This window comes from Peromyscus californicus, unplaced genomic scaffold (assembly GCF_007827085.1).
Source record: "Peromyscus californicus insignis strain IS unplaced genomic scaffold, ASM782708v3 Scaffold_5__1_contigs__length_169319896, whole genome shotgun sequence".
Lineage (NCBI taxonomy): Eukaryota > Metazoa > Chordata > Mammalia > Rodentia > Cricetidae > Peromyscus > Peromyscus californicus.
Genome location: NW_026294573.1, coordinates 125281854 through 125306582, shown reverse-complemented (window position 1 = coordinate 125306582; position 24729 = coordinate 125281854). Strand labels below are relative to the sequence as shown.

At 38.0% G+C, this 24729-nt stretch overlaps 1 protein-coding gene across 3 annotated transcripts in view; it reads right to left on the bottom strand.

The window, feature by feature from the left end:
• The window catches only part of Nkain3 (sodium/potassium transporting ATPase interacting 3), a 649463-nt gene that overhangs the window by 177816 nt on the left and 446918 nt on the right, over positions 1 to 24729 (bottom strand). For all 3 annotated transcript variants that reach the window (XM_052715048.1, XM_052715049.1, XM_052715050.1), the window contains exon 4: positions 2901 to 3098. In XM_052715048.1, coding sequence (XP_052571008.1) covers positions 2901 to 3098 — 198 coding nt within the window. The remainder of the gene's footprint in view (positions 1 to 2900; positions 3099 to 24729) is intronic.

Here is a 24729-nt window from a genome sequence, read left to right as displayed (position 1 = left end):
CAAGAAAGGAGTGCATGTATATTGCAGTGTGTGTGTGTGTGTGTGTGTGTGTGTGTGTGTGTGTGTGTGTGTGTGTGTGTGTATTTAGAATATGGACCATCTTTGCTAGTTGTTATTTTTTACCCTTTCTATCAAACTTTTGTACTTTTTGTGAAAAGTTTGACTAGAGAATCCTTTCTTCTACCTGTAAGCAACAGCTTAAATGCAGATTTGTCCATTCACCAGTAGAGTTATTTCCCTTGGCAAATCATTCAAAGACTTTCTTTTAATTTAGTGGGAAACAGCTGCCCTGAAATCCTTGGAGGCCCTCTCCCAAACAGCTAGGTAGTCTATAACAGTATTCCTCTCCTAGGTTCTTTGACATGTTTCTATCCATCTAGTAGTCAGGGACATAACCCTTGATGTAGCTGAGTCTCCGGGACTCTGTGCCATACCAAAGAAGCTTCTCTTGTCTCTTGACTGCTGCCTGCCTCACCCCTGACAGAGTGTTAAATATTGCCACTACCATTTTAGACAACCAGAACAGGAGTCAATAAATATAGGATACAGGAATATTTTTTACAATCATATTTTAAAACATAAGTATTATAATAGTGCCCATACTCCACCATGAAAAAGAAAAGAAACTAACCATCTGAGTATTTTAAATCACACCTAGTTTTGAGTACTGATGTGATGAAATCTGCAACTGTTCCTCTTCAGCCATCCTTGGACATGAATTACCCCTCTGTCCAATGTATCCTTGCTCCATTCACTACCCTTTGTCTGAGGTATTGAATTGGTAGTTATACTATGGCAGCAGCTGTGTTCTCATTACTTTATTTTCATTAATAACTTTCCAAAGCACAAGTTTAATGGTTTTGAAAACTTGGAGAAACCAGAAAAGACATAAAATACTGCCTGTAAGTGAAAAGATGTAAGTTCTTGACTTAAGCAAGAAAAAAAAAAAAAACCAAAACACATGCTGAGGTTGCTAAGATCTGATGTAAATTATTACTGTTAATCTTTTACTGGGCCTAATTAAATAGTATCCATAGGTAGGCACAAATAGGAAGAATAGAATGTTATAGGATCCAGGAATATCTGTGAATGACAAACTGTCAGTATGTTGTAGGAGTTAGGAATTTCCTAGAGGTCTCCAAGTGGTCCCTGTTGATGCAGAGGGTCTACTATTATCCTATAGCTGTGAAAAAATCAGAGTCGATTATATTTCAATTAAAAAAAGATAAAATATTGCATATTTCATCTTGCAAATGTATTACACAAGAAACCTGAGAGAGCAATGGCTAACTCATTTATTTCCTAAAGGCTGCATAACACCATCAAAACTATGAATGCACACTGGCAGACTTGACTGGTTATTAAAATAAATTAAGAAATTCATTTACAAGTGACAAGTACATTTAGGTGGCAACACATATAGTTTTTTTAGATTTTCCTTTTGGGTATGCTTTTATGAGGCAGCCCAGCTCCTTACCAAATGCCCTCACCTTGCTCTGCATTTAGGTTGGAGTTACTCTGGGAAAATGGCCTTTTGGTTCCTGTATTCTGTTGCATTGTAAAGCTTTGGAAAAATGTGCTATCATTTCACAAAATGGTTTAGCAGTTTATTATGAACATTTTTTTAAGTGAAGTTAATTTTTTCCACATACAAGTCTAGAAAAATGTTTTGGATTTAAAAAATTAATAAGAAACCTTAGCATGTTAGATGAATGGTTGGTTCTTTTATGTTTTTGAATGGTTAATTATTTCATAGTTTAAACCAGACTGAAAAATCTTAAGAGAATGCTAGCCTCCAGATTTTTAAAGCAAATTTTTAGTCACATATATTTTATTGGTTTCATTTGAAACTGCTAGATTAAAGAAGGACCAGAGGAAAAATAAAGATTGATACAATCATGTAGAAAATGATGATATATGGTACTTATAGAGCAAGATTGTAAAAACCTAGGATAAATCCTAAATCCTTTATGGAACTTTAAAAGGAGGTCCACTAACAATGAGATGTATTTTGTTGTGTCAAAGAGTGGTTACTTTATGCATAAAATAAAGTTGATAATGGTTATATTAGATCTTGGCTCTTTCTAAAATAGTTAGTCCTTAGTGGATCTCAAAGACACACTGTGCTTAGCTGGGCATGGTGACGCACCTCTTTAATTCCAGCACTTGGGAGGCAGAGGCAGGTGGGTCTGTGAGCTCAAGACCAGTTTGATCTAACATAGAGAGTTCCACGCCAGCCAGAGCTACATAGTGAGATCCTATGTCAAAAAGAAAACCAGTGTACATTGTTCTTGATGTTACACATTTTAAATAATTCTACTCCATACAATGGTCAGAATGTAAGTAGGAGTCTCATGGAAAGAAATTACCTTACAGAATTCCTGGTACATAATGCTTTCTGTGGTATAATCAAGTCAATTCCTCTGTTTCTTGATGGGACTATGTCCTGACACCAAATGTCAAGCATTTCTAGTGGGACTTATTTTTTAAGGAATAAGTATGTGAAATGTGTGATACATTATTGTCAGCAAGCCATTGGAAGTGTTTCCATCCTTCCTCTGGAACTGAAGCACACTATTTGAAGAATGCATTAGCAGCACAGCTTGCAGTACCTAGTTGATAATGGACCACTTTGGGTGGTGATGATATTATTTCACTGCATAGTGCAGGTTGGGTCTCAAGTTGGAAACCATAAGTACTTGGTTCTAAACAAAATGTCTGAATGTGAGGAAAAATGAGATAGCCAGCTGTTATGGATCATTAATGACTCCATGGTTGCTGCTGTTTCTGTTGTTAATGTTTTCTGTGTGCTTATATGAGGCATTATCTACCAGGTTGCAGATATAAGATGTCAACAAAGACGACTCTATATCGGACAATGATATAAAAGTGAGACTTACAGATAGCAGGATTTGTACAGCACTGTGAATGACCTCTAGGTACTGGAAATCGACGACACAGCCTGTGACTGAGACATATGTGTAGTCATCCATCATGCCATGGGCTGATGGCGGCAGCACTCTCCGGACACAGCCAGGTCCATGTTCCCTCCACCATGACCGATGTACAGAGATGTTGAATGTCATCAGATCTGTGTCCTACATGGTGGCAGACAGGAGAACAAAAGAGACAATCTCATGACATCATACTTTTGCTTTGACATTGGAAAGCATTCAGGATAGGTAGAAGTGCTGAAATGATTTCAATTTCAAATGAAAAAAAAAAGAAAATCTGAAGCCAAAAATGCCTGTGCATATTGCATATCTGCACTACTGAGTTATTATCATTCAATATAGAGACACACTCCTTTGGATAATATTAGCCTTGTTAGGTTTGTACACATCTGAAGTCCAGGGGGAGGGTATTTGGCTTACATAGACTTTTTGGGGGTACCTTTCTTGCTGTGATATCATCATCCTAAATTCATATTTACTGAGCGTTTCATTGCACCTTAGATGATGTAGGAGAATTTCACACACTATAGCTTTCTTTTAGAGATCTCATAAGGGATTTGTTCAGAATCCTCTGCAGATACAAAATGAATGTATACTCATCTCTTATGTAAAATGGTACAGTATTTACATATAAACTATAACTATCTTTCAATAAATTCAATCCACCTCCATATTTTATAATATAATGCCTAATAAAATGTAAATTTCACGTAAGTAGTTGAGGATATAATAAGACAATAGTTTGCACATGTTCTGTAGAGACATGGTTTTGTCTTCACTGTTTTCAGTGGCTGATTGGTAGAATATATGCAAATGAAATCCACTGATATGAAAGTCCATGTATGTATTATTATCAACAAAGTTATAATGCAATGGATAATTCTTCCCCCTAAAATGTATGTTAACTTTCTAGGATCTCTTAATTTTATCTTATATATCAGTTAAAAAAACCTTTTCAGACATGATTTAATTAGGGATCAGAGGTCAGGATGTTATACTGGAATATCTGGGAGGTCCCAGACTATAATCACAGGTACAGGTCTTCCTTCCTTCCTTCCTTCCTTCCTTCCTTCCTTCCTTCCTTCCTTCCTTCCTTCCTTCCTTCCTATCTCTGAGGCAGTCTCTTAACTGAAACTGTCCTCAAACATGTTGTACATTAAAGATTGGCCTTCAACTCCTGACCCTTCTCCCATCACTTCCTGAATACTGAGATTCCAGCATGTGTCCACCCTACTCGGGTGAAATCACATGGAACACAGGAGGGGTGTGAATGAAGATTAGCTATTCAGAGGAAGAGAAGTTAATGTGACTATATAGGTAGACACTGGGGTGATACAAGCCACAGCCAAGGAATGCTGTGGTCACCTGAAGGAGAATGAAGAAAGGAAGACATCATCTCCAAAGTCAGACTGTACACAGCATTGGCAGCACCAGAAATTCAGCTCAAGGAAACCCTCCTCAGGTTCCTGGCTCTGGAAATGAGGGAGAAGAAATTTCTGTTGCTTAGACCATCAAGTTTGTTAACTTATTATGGCAGCCGTAATAAACTAACATGGACAACCAAAGTAAATTATTGTAGGTAAATTAACTGGCCTAAGGTAGCAAAGCAAGCTAGACACAGAGTGAGGGCTGAGCGCCAAGAAGTCTATTTTTAGCTGTAGGCACAGCATCATGTGCATTCTTTCACCCACTCAGCCTCTGATCATACTTCATACCCTGAAGAGAGCTGTGGTTTCCTTCCTCGAGCATAACGACATAATACTTCCACAGTCAACCCAAAGGACAAAGAAGATACTTCTCAACTTTTACAAATTAAAATTTGTCAGAGTCCTTAGTGGAGACAACTATGAATTTTCCATCTTTAAGAGATGATGTTTAATATAGGGTAAGCATGTCTAATAGTAAAAACATCCCCTAACTTTTGGATTGTCAACAGGAAAGTATCGTTGGCAAGTCTGACACTTGACCTCCTGTGACAGGTTCATGAGCACTGAAAATGTTATTACATCTTCAGGCTATGTGTATAATGTATACATGAAACATATACAGATTTCATGATTAGACTTGGGTTCCATACCCAAATTATCTTATGCATATGCAAATATTACAAAAAACCCAAATCAATCTGAAAAATTTGTCCCAAATTATGGATACAGGATCCATAATCTGTATTACTACAGTGTCACCTGTGGCAGACCAAGATTGTAATATTTGGAATTCTGGGTAAGATAGTGGACTAGATATTGTCTTTGTGTGACTTGGTGAGGAGAAAGAATGAGTAAAGAAAAAAACAGATTCTATTCTGAGAAAGGAAGATCTTTGGAAATGTACGAAGATACAAGACTTCTTCAGAGAAAGGCAAAGGGGATACAGTGAGTAGAAATAAGGCAAGTACAGGACATCTTCATTTGTGTGGCAGGACAGGAAATAAGTCCCCATCCAGAAGATAACAGAGACAGCCCTGGTGAAAACAGATTTGCCTTAGAGGAGCTCACACCCCTGACAAGCCTCAAATCCAGTTGCAGGTTTCGGCGAGACAGTGGTGCCTTCAGCAAATGGACTATTTGTGAGGGAACTTATTGCTTAAAACTGAGCTAAAACTGGGGGCCTACAGATGGGGAATAATCACAAATCTGGGAGGCTCAACTCAACTAGCCCCAGTACTAGGGTGACAGCTGTAGAGAGTAGCCATACCGGGCAGTAACAAGCTGAACAAGAGAAGGCAGCAGGGATATCAGCTCAGGAAGTGAAGTGTGTGTGGAAGGGCAGCTCCACCTTGGTGACTTGAAGCAGACGTCAGTAACAGAGTAATCATGGAGTTTGAGAGCTTTGAGCCTGATGTCAGCAAGTGGGTCAACCTCTAGATCCCCCCATCTAATATTTACTGCTATATAATCGGAAAATTAAGAAGCTCCCTTAGGAAATTTGACATCCATATATATGTCCCTCCAACAGGGTGATTAATACTTGGAAGATGTCCAAAGTGTAATACCTCCTCTCCTCAACAACATTGTTGCTTCCCCTAGCACATTTAGTGGACAGCCTTCAGCTAGAATATCAGTCACTGCAGAGGATACAATCTGAGAAGTCTTAGTAAGGTAGGAGCATCTGCAAAGCAAAGCTCCAGTACACACAGAAGGGAATCTGCTAAGGTGAAGACAGCTCTGATGGACACCAAATGCTTGTCATTGTGGGCTAATCTCAACATAAACCACAGGGAAGAAGAGTCTACAGGTACAACTGACTTCCATCCCTGGTCCATGGCCAGCTGGGAGTGTGCATTCCACATCTGTTGGATGGAATATTCTGAGGATATTGGTCGTATCCACTAGACTAAGTTATAGTTCTACTAAATTTTTTATTTTTTTAAAAACAGTTAGCTTGTGTGACCTATCAAAAGTGAGGGGGATTGAGATGGCTCAGAAGGTAAAGATGTTTGCCACAAAACCCTGGAAACCTGAGTTTGATCACTAGAACCCAGGTAAAAGGTGAAAGTTAACAAGCAGTCTGTGAACGCCACATATGCCAAGGAACATGACCACCCCCACTCATCATGCACACATATACACAATAATAGTAATGACTAAATTTGAAAAGAAATATAAAAAGGGAGTAATAATATCACTCACTAATATTATATCAGAATCTGTGTGACATTTCATGTCCATTGTGTTTGTTTTATAAAATTGGGAGGTCTATTATTCGTTGTACATATATTTATAATCTTTACATAGTAATGGTGAAATACTCCATTTATTAATATTTTGTGGCCTTTTTTATCTCTTCTATTTTTCTTGCGTGTCTATTTTAAACACATATCAGAATAGCTATGCTTTTCTGCTTTTGTTTGCTTACTGGATTGTCTTCCACTCTGTGGCAGTCTTTGCCAAAAAGGTATCATTTTTCTAGATTAAAATAGTTTAACTTTGATTTCTAATTTTGTCGGCTGCTCTGCATCTGTATTTGTGAGCTAAGTTTATGTTTAAGGTTATTATTGAGAGTTGATTATTAGTGTTTGTAATTTTGTTGACTATGTTTTGGTTGGATGGTTCTTCCAAATTGTTCTGGTTAGTTTTTTTGTCAACTTGACACAAGCTAGAGCTATCTGGTAAGAGGAACCTCAATTGAGAAAATGGTTCCATGAGCTTGGTCGGTAGGCAAGTCTTTAGGGCATTTTTTAAAAATTATTGGTTGATGTGGGAAGAACCAACCCCTGTGGGAAGTGCTGTCCTAGAGAGGTGATACTGGAGGTACCGGAAAGCTGACTGAGCCAAACTGGACAGGGAAAAGCCCACGAGGCCTCAAGCCTACACAAAGAATTGTAGGTAACTGAGGAAAGCCTACAGGGAGTGAGAGAAGTGACCCTCCTCAGGGAAGAGCACACCAGTTGGGTGTCCACTGCCAAATGGTCATCTTTGAAAACAGACAAACAAGTAACAATATGTAGACACAACAGGTTATATTTAGGAAAGAAAATATATATATGCATGCAAACAGGCTATGAATTTGAAGGAGAGTAGAGAAGGGCATATGGGAGGGTTTGGAGGCGGGAAATGAAAGGAAAAAACCATGTAATTAAGTTACAATATGAGATAAACCCAGTCCCATAAAAAGGAAGCTAGGGAAAGCAAGTCAGTAAGCAGTGTTCCTCCATGGCCTGTGCTTCAGTTCTTGCCTCCAGGTTTCTGCCTTGAGTCCTGCCCTGACTTCCCTTCATGATGTAAACTAAATAAACCCTTCCTCCCCGAGCTGCTTTTTGATATGGTCTTTATCACAGAAATAGAAATGTAACTAGCACACAAATAAAGAAGGATTTCAATTGCCCGTGTGAAGCAGAAGAAGGAACAACAATGCAGGGCAGGCCGGTGGCACTCAGGCCAAGTCTCTGACAGTTCAACAGCTTGAGGAACAGAGGGCTCCTGGGCTAGAGCACCGGGAAGCCGGGTGAGTGGAAGGAAGCCAGGCTAGGACACTGTACAGGGGCAGCTGAGGGAATGGCTGGCGCCTAGGTCAGGATACTGCACAGCTGGGAAGCTAGGGGAGGAGAAGTGAGGTCATATTCTGTGGATTCAGAGCTTCCTCTCCTCCTAAGCAGACCCTGTTGTCATTCAGGACAGACACTTTTGCTGGATCAGTTCCATATATGGCCAGAGGCTGTCAGTCAATTGTGCATGCTAATCCCTGCTCCTCTGGTGATTTTCAGTCTTGTCTAAGGAGAGTCTCCACTTTGATAGTTTCTGAAAGTGGGAGTTGGGACTCTGACCGCATAAGAAAGTTGGTGGGAAATAGAAAGCTCTTGAACTTACAGATGGGTAACATTGAATGCCACCAGTTTGAACACTGTACAAGTGCAGTAGGGAAACTACCCCCTATACTCTGCTTCATATGGTGAGCCAGGAGGCCACAAAGATGCCCTAGTATGTTCTTGGGAAAAAACTACTTTATATGGTTAGATTTTCCTCAGTTTAAGGAATCCAAAGAACTTTTATGGTCATTCCCAAAATTATACGAATAGTAAAACATTTTACATATATATATATATATATATATATATATATATATATATATATATATATATATATATATATATATGCTTGTTGGTTTGCTATTCAATTACCTTTACAGCAATAGTGCTTTATTGACAATAAAACATTTCACTTCATTTTTAGGGTCTGTTGATTTGCTACATGAATCATTTGCAGTTACTCTTGAAGAGTAAAATATTACAGAAAAATAATTGCTTTCATTGGTGAATTTGGTTTAATGCAAGGCAATTTACCTGCAGGCAAACTGCAGAGATGTGTACCGACTGCTCCATTTCCTGGTCATTAGATTTAATCTCTTACAGTTAGTCCTGATTAATATAGAAGAGCTATGTATTCTTCTCATCTTAACAGAATACATTAGGTTCAGGATGAATTAACATGATCTCAAAATTCACAGAAATTTCTGTCTTTTAAGCATTCATATCCAGTGACCTTTGCTATTGTGGAATATAAGTTCCCTTCAATATGACTTTGACTAAAATGTGTACAAATAAAACACAAATCAATTCATGCGCCAATCATCCATATTTGCTACACCCATAAAACCTCTCAGCATAGCTCTCACTTATCTCCAGAGATACGATCATTTATAAACCAGACTATGCTTTCCACCAACTGTATTAAAATTTGACAGTGACTATCAATAGCATAAAATTACATTTAAAGTTCAGACTTGAAAAGTTTGCTATGGAGTTTTATTTTAGGTTTGTATCTGATTTCTATGCCCTTCACTACTGGATTTCCAACACAAAAAATTTACTAAACACATGACAACTCAAATTCCTGCACAAGACAGATCAGCGAAAAGAATACATAAAACTATAAGGTTATTTATATAAATAAATAAATACAGAAGGCCATTTATTTTCTTGAAACTCTTAGTTACCAAGTCAAGACCTATAGTTTTAAATACATAGTTTTAAATTTTGAATATTTTAAATCTAATTTCTTCTGATCTTGTAATTAGAATGATGTGTGATGATTTAAGTTAACCTTGTTAAGAAAGTTGAAAACAAAGGCAACTGATGCCTTTGAGATTATTTTTAGTATTAAAAATAATCTAAACAACAGAGTTTGGATTCATGAAAATACAGGTGAAGGGTAACAGAATTTGCCATCCCCAAATATGACACTTTGGCATGAGAATTACTTTGAGCTAGAGAAATTTGAAAAGAAAATGCTTTTTCCTTATTTGTGTAAAGCAAGGTCCTAATTTACAAAGATGCCCTCCTTCAATGCCTGCCAGGAAAGTCTAAGCTTGATCATTTAACACGGCTTTCTTCGAGGCCAGTCTAGAGATAACACAGATGAATCTACAAGGCAGTGTTTCCTAACCACCAATATCTATGACTTCTTTCTTGCAGGTAGCCTTCTATATACACTTATTTCTGTGTATATTTACTTAAGACTGGTATTTGAGCCTTTTCTTTGATAATTACTCATTCTGTGGGTATTTTCCATGTACATATGAAATACCTATGTCAATGCTCTTCTTTGTTTCTCTGTTATTCTGTCCCATCATTTGCTATTCAGTGTCTCAGCAATGAATTTAAGAAGAACAATTGTATTTATTTCCCTACACATGTGGCACTGGAGGATGGTTTGTAGAAGAAGAAGAAAAAAATGAGAGAAGAGAAACCAGAAGATGAAGCCAAGCAGGGGCTGGAGAGAGAATAGCTGCAGAAAGGACCACAAAGCTGTAAGAAGAGCATTTGGTGTCTTTCCTGTAGGGTCAGCAGTGAAGGCAAGAAGAGAATAGGATGGTGGATTTAAGAGTAAATAAGAAGAGTGGCTGTTGATAGAAGATCAATCAGATGTAGCTTTCCACACACACAGCACTTTAACATAGAAACATTTCAGAGTATCCACCTTTACTGTCTTTTGTTTTGTTTTGTTTTGTTTTGTTTTCCTTTTCTGTTTTTTTTAGACAGGGTTTCTCTGTGCAGCTTTTGGAGCCTGTCCTGGAACTCCCTCTGTAGACCAGGCTGGCCTCAAACTCACAGAGATCCACCTGCCTCTGCCTCCTGAGTGCTGGGATTAAAGGCGTGTGCCACTACTACCCGACTTGCCTTTACCTCTTAAGTATCCAATTATTAGGTGTTTATTGGTTCATATATCTCATTTCACGTCTAACCTTGAGGCCATGTTCTTCAAATATTTCAACTACAGAAAATGGTTTCAAGACCCCTTAGAAATGTTGGTCATTAGCTTCCCATGTGGACATGCCTGGCCAAGTGTTAGTCACAGTATTTTCAAGGTATTAGTTCACATGCAAAAAAATCATTATTCTTTTTTTTTATGGTATGTTACTATACAAGCTTTCATTAGCCAAAGAGTTAGAATTAGTCTCTTTTTCATCATTTATATCACCTGCTTCTTATGGTACGTACTCAATTTAGCTTTAGACAATCTCTTTCTAAATAAAGATTCAACAATAATATTTACACTTTTCTCCCGTCTTAGTCACATATCAACGGGTTGCAGAACTCACTGTTATATAGACACCCATATTCCTGTCTCTGCACCTTGTTTTATCAGTTGCCAGCCCAACTAGAAGTAAAAAGTGGGATGGTACAGAGAAGTCCATCTGGGCTTAAAAAGCAGTGATTTGCTTAGTTTTCAAGAGTTGGCTAGAATTTGCATTTATATGATAAAATCATGTCAGCAAAATAATTGTGCATTTCAGAATGTGAATTATAAAAGTTAAGACAACTTTCTACATATCTAATGGTCTTCTCTACACTAAACACTTTAGGGAGAATGTGGATTTATATGATACACAGAAAATCGTGCTTCATGGGTAGGTTTAAGTATTTAGATATTTTAGTACAAAGACTGGCAATCTGCACAATTTAAGGATTGACCTAGCTGGGGCAGCAGAGGAGGAGGTAAGTCAATTAATATCAGTAGGAGGTCTCTTTAGGGGAGCAGTCTGGGTTGCATTCATCAGGGGGAAGAATCTGTGGTTGATAGTTTGTGCACACAATAGTTTTAGCTAAAGGATAATAATTTATAACATCTGTACTTGGCCCAGAAAAAGGCTTTGCCATTTCTCTGAGCCTGACCCAGGGAAGACCTTGCCATTTTCAGAGGAACTGGGGTCCTTGACATGACCATGCTCATGTCAATAATACACATTCACTCAAGACTTCATTACTGTCCTACAATTTCTCATTGATTCAAATATAGCAGTGATTATGTATTCTTTTCCTACAATAAGAACAGCTGCTATCAAGAAGCCTGCAGAATATTCAAGCTTCCACTGTGGAAAATATGTCATTTGTTGATGCTTTATTAAGTCTTCTGAAAGTCACAGTGATATGATGTGTACCACTGATGTTGAATATAAATAACAGTCTAAGAGCCCAGGAGTGGAGGTACACCTCTGTAACTCTAGCACTTGGGAAGCTGAGGCAGGAAGATAGCGTGGACTCATAAAGAGACCTTGTGTCCACATACATACATACATACATACACACATGCATACATACATACATACATACTTAATAGCCAGTCTGCAAAGTGGGAACTGGTCATTAAGCATTTATACACTCAATTTCTCATCTTTACAGATGTGTATTGCTGAAGTTTTTCAGTTAAAGTGATTGTAGGTCAGATGCAGCCTTTTATCTCTAAGCTGGGTTTTGATGCCATAGTTTGAATCATTTCATGAATCAGTGAAGGCCCATCCACACATTATATGACATTCATGGGACTTCAAATGTTAGCTAAGCATCGGGATTCAGAGAGAACATAAGATTTCTTATCTATGCTAACATGGAATGTTCATTACAGAGGGAAAGATGGGTGACAAGGAAAACAAGAACACACACAACAGTTACACATTGTAAAAATAATATAAAGGAGGACTTTGTTATCAGTGACTAGGATTACTTTATATCAGGTGCCCAGGAGATGCTTCTCTGAAAGCTGAGTAGATATTTAGGTTAAGATCTACAGAAAGGGAGATAAAGACATGGATGAGTGGTTAAGAGCTCTTGTTCTTGCAGAGGACTAGAGTTTGATTCCCAGAACCCACACGGTGTCTCCCAACTGCCTAAAACTACAGTTCCAGGGAATCTGGCACCCACTTCCGATCTCCCTGGTTACCAGGCACACACACACGGTGCAATGACATACACTTTTGAGAAATACTCATACACATATAATAAAATAAATAAATCTTAAAGAACTTTTATAAAGATCTATTGAAGGAAAAGAAACACTATTTTTTTCACAGTGTGCATTTTTCTTTATTTTTTATATATTGTTATTTTATAATTAACTTAATTTTACACTATTAATAGAAGTCAATACCAGGGAAAAGAGTTTCCAGGCTAACAGATTACAAAGGTGGAGATCCTAGATTGTAAAGGGGTTTGAATATTCAGGGAACTGGCAAACTGCTCTGTGAACGCAGGGAATCTAAGATGAGGAATTGGGTGGTTTAAGAAGAGGTTGAATCCACAGGAGACAAATCTCTGGTGAAGAATCAAGATGTGACCAAAGTCCTGCTCGGCAGCCAAATATTGATATCATCTGATTTGCAGGAATTTAGACAATGGATGTTATTGGGCAAAAACGGGGAAAAAAAAGCTCATCAAATTATTTCTGTAGTTGGAAATGTGTAAGATCATGTAAAGAACAGAATGCTGTGGCACATTTCATAATAGTACCTTTTCCTTTCCTTGATAGTGGCACATGGAGATGTTATTGAGTATTGTGAGAAGTATGTTGAGTGCTGAATGATAAAACTGAAGGAGGTAGGTGGTTCTGCTGCCTTTCTTGCTTCTCTGGAGACTTTAACCCTAACACTGCACACAGTAGTCTCTGCTGTCCAATAGGTATTGGGTTTTCCTGCCAAGGTATGATCCCACCAGGGATTTATGCTTGTGGCATTCTGCTTTGTACAATGTGATTCTCTTTATCCACGACTCTAATTTCAAGTGACAATTTTCTTGGGGTCTCATGTGCCCTATATATTTAAAGCTGCTCATTCTTCTGTTTGTAGTTTTATATGTGTTAGGAAGGGTGGTGACTTCCAAGATCTTTCCACACTAATTCAGATACTAGAAGAATCCTCTCTCTCTCTTTTTTTTAGAATTTCACCTATAGATAATAAATCTAAGTACAATTATAGAGAATATAACTAAATGGAGATCATATCATCTCTGCAGACAGGGGTAGAAGAAGTTTGTGGGGTAGTCAACAAGAGAGGCTTGACTATGCTGGGTGAGTATCTTGTCTTTATTTGCATAACACTGGGGAATTCCTAGAAGTCAGAAGTTGATATTCCAGGATTTTCTAGTTGCCTTCATTGTCTCATTCATTTTAAATCTGGCATGAGTATGAGCAAATGAACATCTTAATAAAAACAAAAAAAGGTGAGATCAAGAATTTTTTTCACATATAATTAAAAACATGTACAGAAGTGTGATGAAAAAATAATTACCTTCATTATATTATTTTGGTCATGCTTTTTGATGTTGAAAGGAGTCAGTCAGAACCTCCTACTTTCTTAATAATTATGGAATAAATTATTCATCTCATTAGTGAACATGAGGTAAGTTAAATATTAAAAAGCTTTTTAGCTGATGAATCTGAATCATATTTTTATAGGGCAAAATATGTATGAAATGTGTTATGACCATGTCAGCCTGTTAGCATTTCCCTCAATTTCTTTGTGTTAGAAATGTTCAAGGTTTTTCTTTAGCCAGTTTGGAATGAATAGTGGTTTGTTGTTCACCGTGCTGTGCCTCAGAACACTTGAATTATTTCTTCCTCACTGTATTCTGGTGCTTCATCTTAAACCTCTATTTAGTGTCCCTCCCTGCTACCCTTTCTGTTTCCTCCTACCTAAAGTCAGCTTTCAGTCCCTGATAAAGCACCTGAGGTAATCAATTTAGAAAATTTTTGGCTCATGGTCACAGAGGTTTCAGTCCATGGTCACCTGGCCTATTACTTTAGTCTTATGGCAACATGAACAGCATACAACACATGAAATGGCAAAGGAAAGATACTTACTTTGAAAAAGTCAAAAGCAGAGAAGCATAGACAGACAGATGGACAGATAGACAGATAGATAGATATAGATAGGTAATTAGTTTCCCAATATCTCTTTCAAGGGCATATTCCCATTGACCTTTATTCCTTCCAGGAGCCTCAACTTCTAATGTCTTCACTCTCCCAATAGGTTACTGGCAACTAAGCCTTTAACACATGTGACTCAGAGGACACTCTAGATTCAAAGTATCCTCCTTGCTATGCTCTAGTGATGACTATTTTAGTTTGTTCTGCAGGATCATGTGTTTTACCTAGTCTCATGGAAGAATAAAAAAAGGAGTAAAACCATGCAACCTCTCTGTGTCTGACTCACTTTGCATTAGTCTTTTTTCCATTCTTGCAGATGAGGTTTCATTCATTGTTTACGGCTGAACAATATCCCACTGAGTGTTACCACACTTTATCCTCTCTGCTAGTGGACATCTAAGGTGACTTCGTATCTTGGCTGCTGTGATCAGTGCTTTAGAACCCTTGAAGGGTTGAGGAGAAGCACAATGAGGAGTCATAAAACATCTGCAATACGCAAGACAGTGATTATGCTTCTCCTATCAGTGATTAATTTTTACTTGGCCCATTCACATTAACCTATTTGTTCATGTTGTTTCCTTTATTTTTAAAGAAAACAAAATCTGTCCATATGGCAAAACCAGGATGCCTCTGAATATTGCCTTCCAAAAATCTTCTAATACTTGAATACTGACATATAACATAAGTGATGTCCCAAGTAGTATTATTAAACAGGCATAATGCACACTCATAAATATCTACACTTATGATATCCTAATTTTATATGTTCATATGTTAATATGTTTTTGCATGCGAGTTTCATTGCAATGATGTACATTTCATTTGTAATCTATGAATTTTTAACATCTGTAGTTTACTTAGGTAATTACCAGTTGATTCAACACATCTGGCTTCTTTGTCTTTGTGTTAATCAATAAGTATTTGATTACAATATTATGTCTCTTATGCTAATTAGACTTTTGAGACCATAAAATTGCTCTACCTTTATGTTTCATGCTGGCACTAATGTGTTATATTTATGGTTTAGTGTATTCATAAATCATGCACACATTTGCATGTCTACACACATTCTACTTAATTTGCACAAAGGGAAAATTTCTATTCACATTTTTTTTTGTTACATTTACCACCTGGAAAGAATATCCTTGTTTGTCTTCCAGTTCAAATTAAAAAAATAATCCTTGTTAGCAGAATAAAAATAATGTTTTAATGTGACAGAATTCTGTAAATGAAATGTCATACAATATTTCAATTGCTACCTTTTAGAAAGGTAACTTGGTAAATAGAATAATACTGCTACTTTTGTACTATGGATGGTATTAAAATATCATGTATTGCAAAATAAAAATAAAAAAAATATCATGCTAGGAAAGACTATTTTCTTAATTGCTTTCTTTGACCAAATAACTATGAAGCCTGGAAAGAAATCTGGTTAATTATAAAATTGACAATGTTTAAAACATTTTCTATAGATTTTGTCTGTTAGCACCTGTGTCTACTGGCTGAGAGGCCATCTTGCATGGCTTACAGAAGCTTCCTAAAGGATCTGGATGCTTTGGAGACAATAAGTCAAACACAGTTCCTTAGGGTGATTTCTGTTGAGTGCTGCACGTATGTTAGCCTGTTAGCCTCTTCCTGATGCCTTGACCCTCATCCAGGATTTTGTATGTATTAGTTATCTTTACACTGTTATTACCAAATGCCTAGCAAAAACTTAAGGGATGAAGGGCTTATTTTGTCTCACGGTTTAAGGGGGTGCAGTAAATTATGGCAGTGAAGGCATGGTGGAGGAACCAGTTGTTATCCACAGTAGGTGGAGTGTCAGGCTGCTTGTTCACATCTCAATGGATCAGGAAGGACAGATGGACTGGAGGCAAAGCCAGGAAGTCCTCCCACCCCAGTTACCCATTTACTCTTGTACTAGGCTTTTCCTTTTGGGTCACCAACCAGCTCACAAACCGTGACAAAGGGTCTTATTTTTAGTTTTGAATGCTTGGCCTTGCTTAGGCAAATTTCTGGCTAGCTCTTTTAACTTAAATTAATCTGTTGCTCTTTATTTACCTTTTGACTTGAAGCCTTTTGCCTTTTTTACTTCTGTATATCTTACTTTAATTGCTTCTCATGTCTGTCTGTCTGTTGGCTGCCTGGTTTCTTGCCCTAGGCATGTCCCTCTCTTTTTCCCTTGTTCTCTTCTCCTTCTTCTTCTTTGTTACTCTTAATCCTAGATTTCTCCTCCTATTTATTCTCTCTGCCTGCCAGTCTTGCTTATCCCTCTCTCTGCCTAGCTATTGGCTGCTCAGCTTTACTAGACAAATTCAGAGCCTTAGGAAGCCAGGATGAAACAAATACAACATATCTTTGCATAAATAAACACACATCCTTACACCACTAAACAAATGCAGCATTTACAAATGCAACACACCTTTACAGAGTTAAAGTAATATTCCTCAGCATAAACAAATATAACATATCAATACATAGTTTAAATAATATTCCACAACATACTAGTAGAGTGCCACCTCCTGAACATGTTACTACTAGTTGAACACCAGCTGTTGAAATGTATGATCTTGTGTGGGATATTTCATATTCAAACAGTAATGGTATACACAGGGAAGAGAGGGTTATTATTTTGCAGTAGGGGTTAGGTAAGCTGAGATTTAAAACTCTAAATCTACCATCTACAGCCATATTCATTTTGAGGACATTTCTAACATATGTTGTTTAACATTTTATTCATTTTAAGTGCTAGTTTTGAAATTTGGAGATTCCTTTTATCAACATTAGATGTATCCTTCATCTAGAGAAGAGGAAGTAATGACCACCTTGATAGCCTGCAAGTATCCAAAGTACAATGAGCTGCTAAGGAGAAAACATTGTTTTATTGGTACCCAATTCTCTTCTAAGAGAAGGACAGTGTAGGATGTTTTCTTTAAAATATTTTTGGTATAGGTCTGACTCATGGGAATATCTTCTTTTGTCTGAGAAACTGAGAGTGCTTCCAAGCCATTAATTCATTCACACTAGAAAGTGAATGATCTCATTCATGCTAAGTGTGATTAACCCAGTTAGCTTTAATTTCCCTAATTAAAGGAAAGCATGTTTAGCTTATCTTTTAAAAAGTTAAAATTGAAGCTTTGCAAACAATATTTGGAATCCTTTCAATCAGCATATCCTGAAGTATCCATTTCTTCTGGGAGGCAGTGGCATTTGCCTTACATAGAGAGACTACTCTTAAAGCATCCATGTTTTACCCAAAGAACTTATATCTATAATTTTTGTAATTATCTACATGAATACACATCTTAGTATTCAAAATGGATAGACATCCCTTTCACAGTCTTGCCTCTCTCCACAATGGTTTCCTTGATCTGAGGCTGTTTTCAAGAATAGACTTTTAAGTGGGATCTTAATGTGATTGGGGGTAGATTACTGTGGTGTTTCAAATGACTACTGTACGAGGTTGTCACAGATGAAGACCAACACAAGAGAAGACATGTCAAGTGAGTGGACAACAAAAAAAATATAAACATTAAAAAGAGGAGAAACAATGAAAAAAAGTCTGCATTACAGATTGTTGATAACTTCTCCTGTGTGTCTTCTGAACCCTGCAAGGGGCCCTGAAGTGCTGATCTCAGTAGTTAGGACTTGCGAGCACTGGCTATCTGGCCTTGTCTCATGAGGCTACAAGATCTGAATCATCATTTTTAATTCAACACAGTGTAAAATAATTCATGTCCTAACTAGCACTTTATAATCTAAGGTGCATAATCTATGTCAGTTAAATGACTTAGAGAATGCAGAATTAAAAAAAGCTTACTTAATTCAGAATTGTTTATGTATCACATGGCTTCTACAGATTGGCACAGTCTGATGAAATGATGTGTAGAGCATATTATCAACTCATGATAAGACCCAGTGACATTCTATTTATTATTTAAAATAAGTCAGCTGGGACTACTGAGAGACATCATAAAGGAACCGTGTTTGAGGGGGGTGAAGGTGGTTAATTTAGTAAGTTGGACATGCCAGTTTGTCTGAGGCTATAAAATCCAATCTATCCTGCCTATCTCTTTTCTGTGAATGAGACCTTCTAGAACTTTAGAAGTTCATTTAGAGATTTTCCAGAAAAAGATCAAGGAAGAAATATAAACAGTTAAAATGTTCATTTCTCCTTTGTGAAGGGCAGCGCTTTGGGGGATGCTTGGCTGAAGACAGCATCACAGCATTCTAAGGTAGATGCTGCGCAGCAGACATGGGGAGTGAGACCCATTCGTTTGGCATTCTCCCCCATGTGTCACCACTAGGACAAACAGTAACAGGGAGTCTCGTGGAGCAGGCCATGGGTTGAAGTTTTTACTGTAAATCAAAGGACAATTAAAGGACTTGAACTTTCTCTCTTTCCTTGAGGACTTCCATTTTCTCTGACCAATGTCAAGTATCAGCACAGCAACACTTGGGGCACATTGTGCAAAATTTTGTTTTCAATGCCAGGGACGTTTCTTACATTTTGAAATTGAGGTACTTCAAAGTATCTAATACTCCATCCTCAACCTAGGGAAAGATTTATGTTAAATTAGTGTTGTTTTAAACTAGCTGTTTTCAAAATTGTATGTATATGTTTACGTATGTGTATGTATGTATGTATGTATGTATGTATGTATGTATGTATATATACTGTATATGTGTAGGTGGGCGCATGTGCCATGGCACATCTGTGGAGACCGAAGGACCACTTTGGGAGTCAGTTTTCTCCTTTCCCCTTTATGTGGGTTTTTGGGGTGGAACTTAGGTCACCAGGATTGCACAGCAAGAACCTTACCCTCTGACACATCTTGCTGGCCCCCCAAAATGAACCATTTTCACACATGATTTGGAAAGAGTTATTTTATACTAGTACAGAGTAAACCTTGAGGAAGCAGGTGGAAAATATATGCCATCAAAGTTATAAAAAAACAGGAGTATTTATAACTCTCTTTTCCTATGATTCTGCAGTATTATAAATTATGGCATGTAATATTTCATGGTCATCAGTAATGGCCCAGGAAATAAGGGAAGGGGCAGACACATAGTACACATCAAATTATTTCAGATAAGGCTAGGTAGACACCACACAGCCAAAGCTATGCTGTTAAGGGGAAAGAAGCTGCAATGGGCCAGCCCCCTTCTGTCATGGGCAAGGTAACCTGGGGAAGAATGAGTCTCTTCCTCTCAATTCCTTTTCCTATTTGTTAAGGATTGAAATAACATTCTTCAGAGTAATTCAACCAGCAGCACCAATCAGTAGTAAGAGACCAGATGGATTACTTGGTGGCTTTTGCCATCATTGACTTTGGAGAGTAATGTGTGGGAAAAAAACGAATAGCAGGAAATAAAAGCTGTCATTATCAGAGAAAAGATTGATTGTGTGGGCCCAGAGAAAAGAGAATTTTATGGAGTAAATCTTAGAGTCGATTGGTCAATTTTGGACATTATTTACAATTAATAAAGGATGGATTCTCTGGTAATTTTGACAATTAATAATTCCTAGCATCCCTTACTCATTTAATTTATTCATTATGCTGAAATTATTCTAAATTTCAAATGTTCAAATAGCCTATAATAGAATGTATCACATACAATGCATATTTATTTATTAACAGAGAAATAAAGGTGTTCCTGTAATTTAATAGAGATGCATAAATGTGTTATGGCCATCATCTCATCATAAAATACCAGGAATTATTATAGAAAGCATTCTGGAACTTTTATATAACCATTCTCACTGTGATAATAGATTCTACCTTGGGATGTATAAATTATAACTTCTTAGTTTGGTTACTCAATTTAGTTATAATTTCACATGAATTGGGTCTTCTAGCTAGTGTCTCTGTCTGAAATGTGGTAATTATTATTGGTGGGTAGTGCAATCCTTTTCTTTTAGATTTATTTTATTCAGTGTGTGAGTGTGTAGCCTGCATGTTGCACATGTATACCATGTGTATGCCTGGTGCATGTAGAAAACAGAAGAAAGCATCCCATCCTCTGGCACTTGACTTATGAATGGTTGAGAACCACTATATGGGTACCTGGAAATGACTCTGGTCCTCTGCAAAAGCAGTGAGTGTTTTTAACCACTGAGCCACCTCTCCAACCCCAAGTAAAACTCTTGCATCTGATGAAAATGCACACAGATGGTTAGAAGAGCATAGTGTTAGTGAGGGCGGAGATTTATTTGTCAGACAAAGCATGTCCCAGATGGATTATTTGCTGCTTTTTTTTCCTTTTTCTGACAATCAGTTGAGATCACAGTCAAGGGAATGCTAGAGGAAAGGCAAAACCTGATCTCAGTTGATTGCCAAACAGTGATTCACAGGGTGAACTCATCCCAGAAGTTCCTAAGGTTTCTTATGATGAATTACAATCTTGAACGCTAGTTCTCAAGAGAAACTAACCCAACTCCTGCTTGACACAGAAGGTGGCAGAGGGTAGAGCACTAGTGAAAAGGACAATGGCCTATTCTAGCAGTAGGGTTGCTTGTTGTGGTTCTTGGGTTTCTGAAGAAGTATCAATTTTTTTGCATTCTGAAGACCACCCTATGCCGAATACTTACCCATGAAGCAGTCAAGATCCTCTTGTCTTTTTATACTGATGAGGTAAGAGTGATTGCACCCGTCACTGTGTCCCCTACTGCATATATTTATCGTTCCTAACCTCGGCTCATCATCAGCATTGAGCCAGCCTATCATTATTACTATGCTTGCATTTGTCTGTTACCATGAGTTCTGCTTTGTTAAAAGAATTCACCTTGAATTCATCAGAATGCTAGTATAGAAAGAAGCAGAACCCTGGTCCACGGAGGAACTCTGACCACCAGCAGAGCTGTGCTCTTTTGACTCCTGGAACTTCCTGTGTCAAACCATTACTTATCTCTCTCTAGTCTGTCTTGCTCACTGTTGTTGTAGTTGCCAAGACCTGGCTTGGGTTTGTCTTTGTTTGCATGTGTATCTGGCAGGCATATAATGAGTTTTCAGTGGGTGCATTTTTTCTCAACTAAAATAAGTAACATCTAAAATAAGTAATAAAATAAGTAAAAAAAATAAAATAAGTAACATTTAAAAACCAAATGCTTAAATCCATACATATCAAAGACTTCATCACAAACTATAAACTAAAACTGAACAAGAGAAAAAAGACATGAGAATTTAAAGGGAACACTTTATAATAAAATAATCAAGAGAAAAAATGACTGAATATAGGTATGCTTGCTTTAGTTGACACTCAAATGAGGTAGGATTTGCATCAGAAGATAAAGTCATCTGTTCCAGTTTTCAAAGTAAGCTACTTTGAAAAATGGTTTATCAAATCAAATATTTTCATCCACATAGTAAAGGGAACAATATTCACACTAATAACAGCATGTTTACACAGACAAATTGGCTTAATGTATTAAGGAAAAACATTACATGGATTAAGCAAGTCATATTAAAATGTGTAAAACTCAACAAATTGATTTGACTATATTTTTTGGAATTCATTCAATAAAGACAGGATCCCTTGGGGGTCATGCCAGAGCTAAGGTACCGGGGAACTATTTAGCAGTAACTGCAGCAGCTCCAGGAGGGCATGACAAAGAAAGGTCCTTCATTACCACAGCCCCCTTGATGAGATTGCTTTACAGGGAGTATGCGATGCTCACTGAGAAAATCCATGACCACAGCTGAAGGAAACAAAGAAGCCATCTACAGAAGATGAGCTCTGAGAAGTTAGGGGCTGTATTCTTTCATGCATAATTTTGTATCTGATTTACTATCATGAAGGTTTGTAGGTAAATTATTTTTTGTGCAGTAAATTTTAAAGGTTTGATATTCTTTTAATGAGGCTTACTTCTTATATTCACATATAAACGTTTATAACAAATGGAAGTCATGCAATTTACTGAGTTGTCATGTCTTACATGTCACATTTTGAGAATGGAACTATTTTCAGCCTTGGTTAAGTCTACACTTGTAAAATTTATAGCTACCTGTAGATCAGAAGCTATTTAACCACAGTGAGGTTTTTACATTTTTCTTGTTTTCCAACAACTCCATATACATGTATACTTAGCTTGGGGGGATTTCAGTCCCTCAGTTACCCTTTCCCATCCCTCCTCCCCCACTGTAGTCCTTCTTAACAAGCCCCTCCTACTTTGATGTTCTGGCTTTGACTCACTGAGTTTAACTGCGGCTGCTTGTATGAGCATGCAGGGATCACAGGAAACTTATAAGTGGCTATACCTCTAAAGAAAATCTCTCTTCTTCTCCCAGGACCCATTAACTGCCTATAGTCCTTCAGGTTTTCCCCAGTAGCATGTGGGTGCAATGGCCTTGTCATATCCTGAGGATACTGGTTCTCCACACTCCCATCCCATCCTTTGGCTCTTATTTTTTTCCTGCACTTTTCTACAATGTGCCTTGAGTCTTGTTGATACAGATGAGTCATTTCATTGCTACGTTTCTCTGGCTGCTGTGGAAATTATTACATAGCCTTGAAGTCATGGCCGTCTTCCTGCTCAGCTTCCTAAAGCTGGGTTTATAGGCGAGAGCCTCCACGTACAGTTCTTTCTACAGTAATTCTTTTTTTTTTTTTTTTTAATTAATTTATTTTGCAATACAATTCAGTTCTACATATCAGCCACGGATTCCCTTGTTCTCCCCCCCTCCCGTCCCCCTCACCTTCCCCCCAACCCCCCCCCCCCCCATTCCCATCTCCTCCAGGGCAAAGCCTTCCCCACAGACTGAGGTCAACCTGGTAGACTCAGTCCAGGTAGGTCTAGTCCCCTCCTCCCAGGCCGAGCCAAACAATCCTGCATAGGCCCCAGGTTTCAAACAGCCAACTCATGCAATGAGCACAAGATCTGGTCCCACTGCCTGGATGCCTCCCAAACAGATCAAGCCAATCAACTGTCTCATCCATTCAGAGGGCCTGATCCAGTGGGGACCCCTCAGCCATTGGTTCATAGTTCATGTGTTTCCATTCATTTGGCTATTTGTCCCTGTGATTTATCCAACCTTGGTCTCAACAATTCTCGCTCATATAAACCCTCCTCATTCTCGCTAATTGGACTCCCAGAGATCCACCCGGGGCCTAGTCATGGATCTCTGCATCCAGATCCCTCAGTAGTTGGATGAGGTTTCTAGCACAACAATTAGGGTGTTTGGCCATCCCATCACCAGAGTAGGTCAGTTCGGGCTGTCTCTCGACCACTGCCAGCAGTCTGTTGTGTGGGTATCTTTGTGGATTTCTGTGGGCCTCTCTAGCACTTTGCTTCTTCCTATTCTCATGTGGTCTTTATTTACCATGGTCTCCTATTCCTTGTTCTCCCTCTCTGTTGTTGATCCAGCTGGGATCTCCCGCTCCCCCAAGCTCTCTTTCCCTCAACCCTCGCCTTTCATTACCGCCACTCATGTCCAGGCTGTTCATGTAGATCTCATTCCATTTCTCTGTCATTGGGTGATCCCTGTGTCTTTCTTGGGGTCCTGTTTTCCAGGTAGCCTCCCTGGTGATGTGAGTAGCAGACAAGTCATCCTTGTTTCATGTCTAGTATCTTGCTATGAGTGAGTACATACCATGTTTGTCTTTCTGAGTCTGGGTTACCTCACTCAGGATACCCAAGAAATGCTCAACCACACCATAAGAGCACTTGTTCAGTTATGTTCATATCAGCATTGTTTGTAATAGCCAGAACATGGAAACAACCCAGATGCCCTTCAACTGAAGAATGGATAAACAAAATGTGGTACATATACACAATGGAATACTACTCAGCAGAGAAAAACAAGGGCATCATGAGGTTTACAGACAAATGGATGGATCTAGAAAAAATCTACAGTAATTCTTGAGTAAGAATTGAAACCAGGATAATTTGGCTGTTGCTGTAGCCAACTAGGTCATTTACCAGATCAGGCACATCTTTGTTGGCAGGATACAAAATTTTGGTTGGGCTTCTTGAGAAATGATTTCAAACAGCTGTTTTTCTCTGAATCCCAGTTTCCAGGCCAAAGGGAGAAAGTCCCCATGTGTATATAAGCATTCTGACACTGGCTCTTTAGAACGGTATTAATCTCTATGCCACAGACTCATGGACTTTTTAATCTACTTCATGAACAAAAAAGATA